The 14162-nt window shown below is 42.3% G+C and overlaps 1 protein-coding gene across 3 annotated transcripts in view; it reads right to left on the minus strand.

The window, feature by feature from the left end:
• Positions 1-1921: 1921 nt before the first annotated feature.
• slc36a1 (solute carrier family 36 member 1) overlaps positions 1922-14162 on the minus strand; it is a 23914-nt gene continuing 11673 nt past the window's right edge. For 2 of the 3 annotated variants that reach the window (XM_034543166.1, XM_034543168.1), the window contains exons 11-12: positions 13219-13388; positions 1922-4129 (exon numbers count right to left, since the gene is read on the minus strand). In XM_034543166.1, the coding sequence (XP_034399057.1) occupies positions 3852-4129; positions 13219-13388 (448 nt within the window). In that variant the 3' untranslated portion in view covers positions 1922-3851. Of the gene's footprint in view, positions 4130-6163; positions 6856-13218; positions 13389-14162 lie in introns of those variants that run through there. The other variant, XM_034543169.1, reaches the window with a different exon arrangement.

Below are 14162 nucleotides of genomic sequence, written 5' to 3' on the forward strand. Positions count from 1 at the left end.
ATAAGAGGAGAGGAGGAGGAGAGGAGATGAGAGGAGAGGAGATGAGATGAGATGAGATGAGAGGAGGAGAGGAGATGAGAGAAGGAGATTACATTACATTTCATTACATTACATTAGGAGGAGGAGGAGATGATGAGAGGAGGAGGAGATGAGGAGGAGGAGATGAGAGGAGGAGGAGGAGATGAGAGGAGGAGATGAGAAGAGGAGGAGGAGGAGGAGGAGGAGAAGATAAGAGGAGAGGAGATGAGATGAGATGAGAGGAGGAGAGGAGATGAGAGAAGGAGATTACATTACATTTCATTACATTACATTAGGAGGAGGAGGAGATGAGAGGAGGAGATGAGGAGGAGGAGGAGGAGTCTTTATCCTCCGAGTCTTCATACGAGGAGTCTTCCCTGACGCTTCAAGCCCCAACCTGGTTCAACACCCGAGTTGGCGATAATTAGTTACAGCTGTGTCGAGCCCGCCCACAGGTCGTTGAAGGAATTGCCCAATCAGTGATCGATACTGGTAAGAGTCGGCACTCGGACAGGGGATCCTTTCAAATTAATTCTGACGCATTAGTTAAATGCAGGATTTGCATACCACACACATAAATAAATAAATATATTATGACGCCTTCACGGTTCATAGTCTACAACATCTCAGGCCGACCGTGTGAGCTTCATGGAGAGAAGTTCATTCAACCCCAACAGACCTTTATTTATTTAGTTCTCCTCCTTTCCACCAATCAGGCAGCAGCACGATCACCTCAAGCGCTCTCATTTACATTCTGCACACTCGAAAGACTTCATGTGTTGTTGTTGTTGTTGTTGTTGTTTACAGCATTGAACACGCGCACAAACGCCTCGTATTTACACTAATAATGAAAAAGAAAATTCAGATTTACGCACGTTCGGTCCACGAGTTTAAAAATCGATTACGAGTCTGCGAAGGCGTGAATATTAAATTGGAAAGCCAGCGACGGGCTGGAGAACCCGTTGAAGTCTCAACGTTCTCCCCCCGGTCCGTTAACCTCCGGGAGGCAATTACAGAACGTGTCCGTGCATCCGTCCGGCCGCATCAGGAACAAATAAGGCAATTAAAATTATTCAATTAAAAAAGAATTCAATCAAACTTTCAAAGGTTGAAAAAAAACTTGTAGTCACGTGACTTCCATATCGATATGAAACAGACGTCGGATACTTAATTTAACCCAAATTTAACTCTTGATGCCTAAAACTGAAACCTAAAATGAGCTAAATATCTTATAAATATACTTAAACTTAGTGTTTGACGTCAATTCAAACCAGATGTATCTTTAGTTTAGAGGGTATGATTTGTGATTTATTTAATATTTATTCTCATTATTATCTACGCGAGATCTTGCCGGTGTTTTGGTACATTTTGTCAAAATAAAAGTTAAATGAAATCAGGAGGTTCTGCGATTTCGCCGCCGTCATCATCGTCACAGGAAATAAATACCACTTTTGTCCACACGGGGCGCCAAAGATCAGGTTTTTTTTCTGCAAGCAACTTCCTAAAAACAAAAAAAAGACGCCGACAGACACAGTGAAGCTTTTGAATGTTATTTATTCATGAAGGAATTAAGAAATGAAAGAGGGCTAAAATTTAAATTTAAAGGTCATCAGTGTTAATAAATTTAGAGTGCAGCTTTTTGAACGGTTGCCTGAAAACTATTTAAAGAAATTAATTGATTAAGAATAAAGTCTTGCACCCTAAATGAAGGCGAGCAGAAAGAAATTAATTAAGTTTTCTTTGGGTCGCTGCACATCATCATCCTCATAAAGTGTCCAGTGGAGAAAATCTCTATATAGATATAGATATGCATATAAGGGAATAAGGAGGAAAATGAGTATATAAAATGCTTCAACATTGTGTGTGTGGACATTAACAACAAATGGATATTTACACAAACCAACAGCTTTCACACGCTTTAAGTCGTGAAACAACAACGACAACAACAACACGTCTGTTTTCTGCCACAAACACTGAAGAAGCTTCTGGTGTGTTTCGTGTCTGCTCACTGAAGCAGGCGGACGGCGCTTTGATTTATGATTTAATACCTACGGCTTGGACATAAATGCATGTTTTATATTACTTTATATTACAAGCGGAGCGTCTCCGTAATTAAACCAAAACAACGCGTTCAAGGTTCGGCTGCAGGTCTTTAAAAGAAAAAAAGAAAAAAGCATGATGTTGAAAAAGGAGGAGAAACTGAACCTTGAATGTGGTTAATACATCAAAACAAATGGGGGAAAAAAAATAATAATAATTGGATCCAAAAAAATAAACTAGTAAAGTTAAGAAAATGCTTTTTACATGAACAAAAACAGAGCGACTGCATTGTTTTTAAAGTGATATATTTTAATTATTTCATGTTTGGTTGAGAAAAGGTTGATTTTTGTTCCGGGGTTGAGCATCTGTGAGATTTTGTTAAATTTGGGTTTTCATAAAAATCCTGTTTTTTCTTATTAGTGCAAAAACAACCCAACAAAAAAACAAAAGAAACATGTCAACCAAAAATATGTAGACGGTATAAAGAAAAGAAAAAGAAATTTAAAAAAAAGAATCTAATATACAGTAAAATATAAATACTTCATCTCATGAACAAGTTGTCGTCCATTTTTTTCCCCTTTGACGTTCCAGCATTATGCGATTTTCGGGGCATTCTGAAGGACGACGACAACAACAACAACAACAACGCCGCACTGACCCTCCCTTAATATATTAAAATAATTGTGTTGCTTTTATGTACATAAAGGAAATCAAGATTGTCATGATTACATCATCCGCAGCCAACAGTCTGGACTCAATATTCCCCATTTCTTCCTTTAATAAGTGTGATATGCGTGTTTACTGTCGTAAAAACACGAGTGACCTCGATCTGGTGAAAAGAAAACTACGGAAGCCCAGAGAGGTCAGTGAGGAAAAATTCATTTTCTGAATCTGATTTAAATAGTTCACGACAGGTGAGGGCGAGATAATCTACGGTGATTGTTTATATTTGTTAGGATCGTTGCTCTTTGTTGTTGTAATGCTCATTTCGGCCACCAGAGGGCAAGTGAGCGTTTGTGTTTTACTCCAACGGCAGAAAACACGCTAAAGAAAATACACGATGTACAAGTACCTCGTGTTTAGAGTACTTGTATGCTCATAATAGTACCATTTAGAACATATTTACTTATGGCCGAAATGAGAACAACAACAAACACTTAGAAACATAGATTCAATTAATAAAATAAAAAGACTGACAAAATTAATCACCAGAATAATTGTTTTCCCCCTAATTTTGACCTCTCTGGGCTTCCGTACCTATAATTCATAAATATTTGTTTTTTAATTCAATTTAAAAAACGGTGTCCAATTAAAACAAAAACAAAAAAAAAACATTTAGATACTCAACCCTCATTGTTTCTACGCTTGGTTACGTTACGGCTACGAGATTAAAAGTCGGTGTGTGTGTCGTCTACGTTAAAGTCGTGTTTCACTGAATAAGGCATTAATCAAAAGTGCGACAAAAGAAATATATAAGGAAAATATGAGAAAAAACACCCCAAAAAAAAGTAAATGCTTCCTCTGAAGAATAGTAAATGTGGTCAAAGTTCTAAAAATGTTGTGAAACGTCAATAAATTTAGGTTTTTTAAATGAACTAAACCTCTAAAAAAACCGCTCTTAAAAATCCCCACGAATGAATAATTAAATCGATATCATAACTCGTTTTGGAGAAATCGCACTAAACATCCTAAATGAGGGGGGGGGGGAGATGGATTAAACGATAAAAAATGGCCGCCGTATCGAGCAAAAAAAAAAATATATATAGAAGGAGTTTCTAAAATGTCGCCGGTGGTCATTGGACCCGGAAGGAGGAGAACGTCTCTTCGTGTTTCAGCGAGTTGCGGGCGACGATCTGCTCCAGGGCCACGTAGGTGCCGGTGAGGAAACCGAGCAGCCCGAGCAGGCTGATCGCCACGTTCTTCACCGTCGCCGGCGGCGACAGGGCGCCCTCCGGGTGGAAAGTCAGAATCTGCAGGATGGGCGGAAAGATCAGCGCCAGGAAGCTGCTGCTGACCGAGCCCACCAGAGAGATGACGAGGTCCAGCTCCGGGATCAGGACGGCGAGGGCGCCTGGGGGGGGGGGGGGGGGGGGGGGAGGGGGGGGAGACGTTAACAATACCCATAAAAGATCTGAGAGGTTAGTTCACAATACCCATAAAAGATCTTTGAGAGGTTAGTTCACAATACCCATAAAAGATCTTTGAGAGGTTAGTTCACAATACCCATAAAACATCTGAGAGGTTAGTTCACAATACCCATAAAACATCTGAGAGGTTAGTTCACAATACCCATAAAAGATCTTTGAGAGGTTAGTTCACAATACCCATAAAAGATCTTTGAGAGGTTAGTTCACAATACCCATAAAAGATCTTTGAGAGGTTAGTTCACAATACCCATAAAAGATCTGAGAGGTTAGTTCACAATACCCATAAAAGATCTGAGAGGTTAGTTCACAGCGTTACGATAAACAAGAGAACTTGTGAAGATGGTTTAGTGGTAAAAAAGTAACTGAGCTTTTAACTTCACGCCCATCAACAGAGACACTGTCCAAGGAGCAGCAAGAAGAAGAAAGAAGGAGAAAGGAGAAGAAGAAGAAAAAGAAGGAGAAGAAAGAGGGAGAAGGACAAAGAAGAAGAAGAAAGGAGAAGAAGAAGAAGAAAGAGGGAGAAGGACAAAGAGGGAGAAGAAAGAAGGAGAAAGAAGAAGAGAGAAGAAGGAGAAAGAAGGAGAAAGAAGAAGAGAGAAGGAGAGAGGAGAAGGAGAGAGAAGAAGGAGAAAGAAGAAGGGGGGGGGGGGGGGACGTGTTTATCGGTCGATGATGAACTGATATAAACCAAAAAGAAACACTCAAGAAATACGACGTTAAACAAGTTTTCAGTTACGGGCGGCCGAGTCCATAACTTCACCTGCCGGCCAAGACCTCGTTAAGCCGCCATCAAACTCGTCTTTCCTCGCCCCCCCCCGCGCCTTCCTCTTCCCCCCCCCCCTTTCCTCTGTCAGCAACTAGAATTACGAGTCTGCAGCCGGTCCACGACAAACGGACGACGTCGGCGGGTCCAGAAGGTCCACACCGACCCGCCATCGTTCCCTCGAGGTGCCGATCGTATTGGACAGAACTTCCCCCTCATCTCGTGAACAGATGTCTGCAGAAACTATACTCGTGATTAAATGCCAATTTAAAAAAAAAAAAAAACGCTTAACGGACTTTCCACAAAAACCGCGAGAACATTTGTGCATTTTTTTTTGGAGGGGGGTAGATTTTAATTTTTTTATTATCTGGGCAACGCGGCCGACATCTACACACACACACACACACACAAAAACAACAATAAGCATCGTTGATGTAAACAGAGTCCATCCAGACACAGATGGCGTGCACAACCCGCCCATCTGGACCTTTTTGGGGGGTTCGGCATCGTTGCCCGAGGACACTTCTACGTGCACAGCCTGGGAATCGAACCCGCCGGTCTGTTCCCGACCACGCCGAGTAATGGAAGACAAACCTTTCTTTGCATTTAAATATAAATACTTTAAACTCGACTAAACACACGTGGGCCTGAGGAGGGCTTCTATCTGGAGGAAGCTTAAAGAAAAGCCAACGTTTCTTTACTCTAATTAAAAACCCGTCTGCCCTCACTGAATTATTCCTTCTACAAATGGATAGAACTTCTAAACAGAAAGGAAATTAAATACATCATTTCAGGCCTCGGGACGAGAGGGAGTAAAAAAGCTTTCGGCCGAGAGGAAACAGGAAGTCCACTCGTCACAGTCGGCGATTCAATTAATCGTGTAAAAATTACAAAAAGGTAGCGGAGGCCGTCGTTACAACCGCTCCCCAAATTTTAATTAAACTAATCAGGAGTTGAGCGTCTGCTGCAGGGAAGGTAATCAAATGTGGACCGCGGTGATTATTTATTTCATTTAACCAGGAAAAAATAAATAAAATTAAATAAATAAATAAAATAAAATAAATTAAATAGATTAAATAAAATAAATAAAATAAATAAAATAAATAAAATAAATAAAATAAATAAAATAAATAAATAAAATAAATAAAATAAATAAAATAAATAAAATAAATAAAATAAATAAAATAAATTAAATAAATTAAATAAATTAATGGTGGTTACAAAAATGCGTTTGTGATAAATTAAAGATATTCGTTTGTGATAAACTAGAAGCACCTGGAGGCGTTATTGTGAGGAGCGATGTAACAATTCAATGTTGTCTTTGCAGCAGAGTTTGCAGAAAGTTGTTTAATGAGAGGTCTCTGCATCAAGGGGGGGGGGGGACTATACTGCCTGGCCAGAAACAAAGAGTCAATCCCTAAATCTCAACCACGATTGATGCTCTGCAGCATGTGCATAGAGCTGCTCTGCCGTCTCCAACCTGCTGCACATGAGCAACACTCAGCAGTCCCTTCATGTCGGGACGCTAAGCTGCACACGGCGCGCTCATATCTCCTGACTCAGCCCGGCTGTGATGTTTGAAACCAAAAGGATTGAGAGCGGATAGCGTCAGACGTCGGTGGCTTAAGTTCTCCTTCAATGGAAAGAGAACCTTCTGGTGAAAGAGAGAAGTTGGACCTCTCTGAAGCGACGGCGTCTGAATGTTTCAAAGAAACCAGAAGAGTGGGAAGTTGATTGTAATAAATGTTATTTTTCTCATGACAAAAAGTTGTTATAAATGTGCATGCATGAAAATAAAGAAAGAGGATTTTATTTACTGCTGAAGGTGATTCAGATGAGCTGAAAGCGGCACAGAGAGCAAAGGTGAACCACAGCAGGGAACGAGCTCTGAGATGTAAAAGGTGAACACATCGGGTAAAAACAGGATAACACTAACATGCAGCATGCAACATGTAGAATGCAGCATGCATCATGTTGCATGCAGCATGCAACATACACCATGTAGAATGCATCATGTAGAATGCAACATGCATCATGTAGAATGCAGCATGTAGCATGCAGCATGCAACATGCACCATGTAGAATGCATCATGTAGAATGCAACATGCAGAATGCAACATGCAGAATGCAACATGCAGAATGCAACATGCAGAATGCATCATGCAGAATGCAACATGCAGAATGCATCATGCAGAATGCAACATGCAGAATGCATCATGCACCATGTAGAATGCAACATGTATAATGCAACATGCATCATGTAGAATGCATCATGTAGAATGCAGCATGCATCATGTAGAACGCATCATGTAGAATGCAACATGCATCATGTAGAACGCATCATGTAGAATGCAACATGCACCATGTAGAACGCATCATGTAGAATGCAGCATGCACCATGTAGAATGCATCATGTAGAATGCAGCATGCACCATGTAGAATGCATCATGTAGAATGCAACATGCATCATGTAGAATGCATCATGTAGAATGCAGCATGCATCATGTAGAATGCAGCATGCAGAATGGAACATGTAGAATGCAACATGCATCATGCAGAATGCATCATGCAGAATGCACCATGTAGAATGCAACATGCAACATGCTTCATGTATTACATTACATTACATGTCATTTAGCTGACGCTTTTATCCCAAACGACTTACAATAAGTGCATTAAACCATGAGTCCAAACTCAGAACAACCAGAATGAAGCAAGTACAATTTCTTCAATAAGTATAATGCAACATGCAGCATGCATCATGTAGAATGCAACATGCATCATGTAGAATGCAACATGCAGCATGTAGAATGCAACATGCAGCATGTAGAATGCAACATGTAGAATGCAACATGCATCATGTAGAATGTAACATGTAGAATGCAACATGCATCATGTAGAATGCAACATGTAGAATGCAACATGCATAATGTAGAATGCAACATGCAGCATGTAGAATGCAACATGTAGAATGCAACATGCATCATGCAGAATGCATCATGCAGAATGCACCATGTAGAATGCAACATGCAACATGCTTCATGTATTACATTACATTACATGTCATTTAGCTGACGCTTTTATCCCAAACGACTTACAATAAGTGCATTAAACCATGAGTCCAAACTCAGAACAACCAGAATGAAGCAAGTACAATTTCTTCAATAAGTATAATGCAACATGCAGCATGCATCATGTAGAATGCAACATGCATCATGTAGAATGCAACATGCAGCATGTAGAATGCAACATGCAGCATGTAGAATGCAACATGTAGAATGCAACATGCATCATGTAGAATGTAACATGTAGAATGCAACATGCATCATGTAGAATGCAACATGTAGAATGCAACATGCATAATGTAGAATGCAACATGCAGCATGTAGAATGCAACATGTAGAATGCAACATGCATCATGCAGAATGCATCATGCAGAATGCAACATGCACCATGTAGAATGCAACATGCAACATGCTTCATGTATTACATTACATTACATGTCATTTAGCTGACGCTTTTATCCCAAACGACTTACAATAAGTGCATTAAACCATGAGTCCAAACTCAGAACAACCAGAATGAAGCAAGTACAATTTCTTCAATAAGTATAATGCAACATGCAGCATGCATCATGTAGAATGCAACATGCATCATGTAGAATGCAACATGCAGCATGTAGAATGCAACATGCAGCATGTAGAATGCAACATGTAGAATGCAACATGCATCATGTAGAATGTAACATGTAGAATGCAACATGCATCATGTAGAATGCAACATGTAGAATGCAACATGCATAATGTAGAATGCAACATGCAGCATGTAGAATGCAACATGTAGAATGCAACATACAACATGTAGAATGCAACATGCATCATGTAGAATGTAACATGTAGAATGCAACATGCATCATGTAGAATGCAACATGTAGAATGCAACATGCATCATGTAGAATGCAACATGCAGCATGTAGAATGCAACATGTAGAATGCAACATGCAGCATGTAGAATGCAACATGCAGCATGTAGAATGCAACATGCAGCATGTAGATTGCAACATGCATCATGTAGAATGCAACATGCAGCATGTAGAATGCAACATGCAGCATGTAGAATGCAACATGCATCATGATCGGAGCCCTCAGTTCAGACTTAAGGAGCGACAGAGACACGCGCATCGTCTTCAACAAACAATCAAAAAGACTCTGATGTGTTGCGGGTCAACACCTCAGGCCGGTTCCTCTGGATAAGAAGCTGGTGAAGACAAGCGAACACGTTTCCTCAGGAGAGCGGACGTTGGATCTACATTACGGACGCTAACGTCTCATAGATAAGTAAACGTACTCGGCCTCGGGGGCACTCCTCGTCCGGCCCTGTGACGCGGTGGCGTCGCGGCCACGTGGGCATCGTCCCTACAGCTGCAACGCAAGAGGCTTTGAGCCCAAACAAGAAGCTCCTTCAACCCCCAAAAGCTACATGAGAAGAGAGAGCTCACTTCAAAAGAAATCCGTCTGCACTGAAATGTCCTGACCTTTAAAAGCAGGAGCACAAAGGAGATGGAGGGGGGGAGGGGGAGGGGGGGGAAGAGAGAGAGAGAGAGACATGATGAGGAGGATTTGCCAGCGAGACGATTCGATAATCTCACATTTGTAAAAAGTCAACAATGCGTCGAGTAAACAAGCAGAAATAATCCCTCCACCTTGGCTCCTTAAGGCGACACCTTGGCTCCTTAAGGCGACACCTTGGCTCCTTAAGGAGACACCTTTCCAGACGAGTCATCGTCCCACGCTTCTCCACAGAAGTCTCTCCGGTGATTAAACGTCTGAGCGTAACGTGATGTTGGACATGAGTGTCTTTGCAACATCTAGGTCGCTCCTCGCCGACAGAAACTAACTTTAATAAAAATGTTATTTTAAAAAAACGTGCACGTGTCGGAGCAACAGGCTCCAATCACAGCTAATGAATGACCCCGGAGCCCTCCATCACTCAACGAGTCACACACACACACACACACACACACACCTCCTCAGAGCCTCTTATTCCCCCTCTCACAATCCTGTTCAGCGAAGCGATGCCTCTCCATAAAAACTCGAGCGTCACATTTTTAACCGGCTATATCGTGGAACCTTCGGGGTTTTTAAAAAAAAAAACGTTTAAAACGGGGGAGGATTTAATGCGCAGCGCCGAACGCTCTGCCACGCGTTGCATAAAAAAAGGACACGACGTACGAAGACACAGGCCGAGACGGGGAACCGCACAGAGTTCCTGAGGGGCCAATTAAAGTGAAATGAGAACTTATTCCCCACCCCCCCCCTCCCCCGCACAGTCAACTGTCTACCAACATCACGTTCTTGTAGGTACATGCTGCTGGGAACCAGCTCCTCAATGGTGGAACCAGCTCCTCATGAGCTCCTCAACGGTGGAACCAGGTCCTCAACGGTGGAACCAGCTCCTCATGAGCTCCTCAACGGTGGAACCAGGTCCTCATACACAGTACAAATCTTCCACATGATTTGTACTCGAGGTTGAATTCACTTATTGTGAGAAGCTTTGGATAAAAGAGTCAGCTAAATGAAATGTAATGTAATAAAATATATATATATATATATATATATATATATATTCCGACGATATCTTGAATTATTATTAATTCTTAAAGCACTTTCTTGATTCTTGTTGTTCTGAGCTTCAAGGTTGGATTCACTCATTGTGAGTGAAATGTGAAAAATGAAACGTAATGCAGGATAAAAAACATTCTACATTATTAATGTCCAATCTACTTATGTTTGGAGACGGATTCATAGAGCTTTTAAAAATATCCTGACATCCATCAACAGGCTTTCTAACAGATCTAGAAGGAACTCAAAATTATTTATTATTATTTATCCTGATTGAAGCGGCGTCGGTATCGTCCTGATTTACTGAATTATTCAAGCACAAATGGGTCTATTAAACTTTAATAGACCCATTTGTGTCAGTCGTGAGCTCAGTTGTATTCGGGTTGAACTTCTGTATATCGAGGAGTCGCCCCCTGGTGGTCAGTAGAGAGAATGCAGCTTTAACGCATGAAGCATAGACTTCTATACAACCAGAGGAGTCGCCCCCTGGTGGTCAGGAGAGAGAATGCAGCTTTAACGCATGAAGCATAGACTTCTATACAACCAGAGGAGTCGCCCCCTGGTGGTCAGGAGAGAGAATGCAGCTTTAACACATGAAGCATAGACTTCTATACAACCAGAGGAGTCGGCCCCTGGTGGTCAGTAGAGAGAATGCAGCTTTAACGCATGAAGCATAGACTTCTATACAACCAGAGGAGTCGCCCCCTGGTGGTCAGGAGAGAGAATGCAGCTTTAACACATGAAGCATAGACTTCTATACAACCAGAGGAGTCGCCCCCTGGTGGTCAGTAAAGAGAATGCAGCTTTAACACATGAAGCATAGACTTCTATACAACCAGAGGAGTCGCCCCCTGGTGGTCAGTAGAGAGAATGCAGCTTTAACACATGAAGCATAGACTTCTATACAACCAGAGGAGTCGCCCCCTGGTGGTCAGTAGAGAGAATGCAGCTTTAACGCATGAAGCATAGACTTCTATACAACCAGAGGAGTCGCCCCCTGGTGGTCAGGAGAGAGAATGCAGCTTTAACGCATGAAGCATAGACTTCTATACAACCAGAGGAGTCGCCCCCTGGTGGTCAGGAGAGAGAATGCAGCTTTAACACATGAAGCATAGACTTCTATACAACCAGAGGAGTCGGCCCCTGGTGGTCAGTAGAGAGAATGCAGCTTTAACGCATGAAGCATAGACTTCTATACAACCAGAGGAGTCGCCCCCTGGTGGTCAGGAGAGAGAATGCAGCTTTAACACATGAAGCATAGACTTCTATACAACCAGAGGAGTCGCCCCCTGGTGGTCAGTAAAGAGAATGCAGCTTTAACACATGAAGCATAGACTTCTATACAACCAGAGGAGTCGCCCCCTGGTGGTCAGTAGAGAGAATGCAGCTTTAACACATGAAGCATAGACTTCTATACAACCAGAGGAGTCGCCCCCTGGTGGTCAGTAGAGAGAATGCAGCTTTAACGCATGAAGCATAGACTTCTATACAACCAGAGGAGTCGCCCCCTGGTGGTCAGGAGAGAGAATGCAGCTTTAACACATGAAGCATAGACTTCTATACAACCAGAGGAGTCGGCCCCTGGTGGTCAGGAGAGAGAATGCAGCTTTAACACATGAAGCATAGACTTCTATACAACCAGAGGAGTCGCCCCCTGGTGGTCAGGAGAGAGAATGCAGCTTTAACACATGAAGCATAGACTTCTATACAACCAGAGGAGTCGCCCCCTGGTGGTCAGGAGAGAGAATGCAGCTTTAACACATGAAGCATAGACTTCTATACAACCAGAGGAGTCGGCCCCTGGTGGTCAGGAGAGAGAATGCAGCTTTAACACATGAAGCATAGACTTCTATACAACCAGAGGAGTCGCCCCCTGGTGGTCAGTAGAGAGAATGCAGCTTTAACGCATGAAGCATAGACTTCTATACAACCAGAGGAGTCGCCCCCTGGTGGTCAGGAGAGAGAATGCAGTTTTAACACATGAAGCATAGACTTCTATACAACCAGAGGAGTCGCCCCCTGGTGGTCAGTAGAGAGAATGCAGCTTTAACACATGAAGCATAGACTTCTATACAACCAGAGGAGTCGGCCCCTGGTGGTCAGGAGAGAGAATGCAGCTTTAACACATGAAGCATAGACTTCTATACAACCAGAGGAGTCGCCCCCTGGTGGTCAGTAGAGAGAATGCAGCTTTAACGCATGAAGCATAGACTTCTATACAACCAGAGGAGTCGCCCCCTGGTGGTCAGGAGAGAGAATGCAGCTTTAACACATGAAGCATAGACTTCTATACAACCAGAGGAGTCGCCCCCTGGTGGTCAGGAGAGAGAATGCAGCTTTAACACATGAAGCATAGACTTCTATACAACCAGAGGAGTCGGCCCCTGGTGGTCAGGAGAGAGAATGCAGCTTTAACACATGAAGCATAGACTTCTATACAACCAGAGGAGTCGCCCCCTGGTGGTCAGTAGAGAGAATGCAGCTTTAACGCATGAAGCATAGACTTCTATACTAACCAGAGGAGTCGCCCCCTGGTGGTCAGGAGAGAGAATGCAGCTTTAACACATGAAGCATAGACTTCTATACAACCAGAGGAGTCGCCCCCTGGTGGTCAGGAGAGGTCACTCACATGTGAAGATCACCATGAGGGTGCGCAGCAGCAGGTTGACGGGCGTCTGCCACCTCTCCTGCACGCGAGCCAACACCGGAGGAATGAGGATCTCCGCCGGAACGTAGAACTGCAGCGCGAAGGTGATGAAGATGCCGAAACAGTACAGCAGCTTCACCGCCTGGTAGGTCCTGGGGGACGGGGGACGGGGGGGGGGGGGGGGGGGGGGGGGGGGACATTTCGGCTTTTAAATGGCTCAATCATTTTGTCTTTGGAGGTAAGAAGTAGGAGTGTAAAAAAAATATTCTGAAAATCGCTCAAAAATACATAAAAAGTTTTTAAAAAAACAGTTGTGGCTCAATGTAAACAAACATTTAAAAGCGTTAAAATTCAGGAAAGTAAATATTTGGTGTGTATAATAATGCCATATATGAATATAATTTTCTACTTTCACGAAGACTTAAAAGTGACTAAATAAAAAGTGTTGTGTAGCAAAGTTACCGCAGACATTAAATCATATTTCTGCACTGTAATGCAGTTTATAACCTTTCACGAGGCCTCAATGTCCACGCTCAAGGTGCATCAATAACAAGAGGAATCTATTGATCAGTTATTTATTTATTTAGTTTTGAAGTGATGTGCTGGTAATGAAAGCCTTTGAGGTTTCAACCCGAGTGAAAAGACAATCTATTCCACTAATTAGTGGCATCAGTCAAGTCACAGGGGGATGAGCGCCATAATAAATAAATAAATATAAATATCTATACATCAACAAAGTGAAACTGAGGGAATGTAGGATTTATCTTTGCATCGCTCCATAAATCAGAAAATACTGCGAGCAGAAAAAAAGAAAACAATTTTCTCCGTCTTTCTAGTACTAAAATATAAATCAGGCGGCTTAAAAAGTTATGCAAAGTGCTCGTTTCATTTGGTTGATGCATCGAGGGAATTTTAAATATAGATCT

The sequence above is a fragment of the Cyclopterus lumpus genome, chromosome 10 (assembly GCF_009769545.1).
Source record: "Cyclopterus lumpus isolate fCycLum1 chromosome 10, fCycLum1.pri, whole genome shotgun sequence".
Taxonomy (NCBI): domain Eukaryota; kingdom Metazoa; phylum Chordata; class Actinopteri; order Perciformes; family Cyclopteridae; genus Cyclopterus; species Cyclopterus lumpus.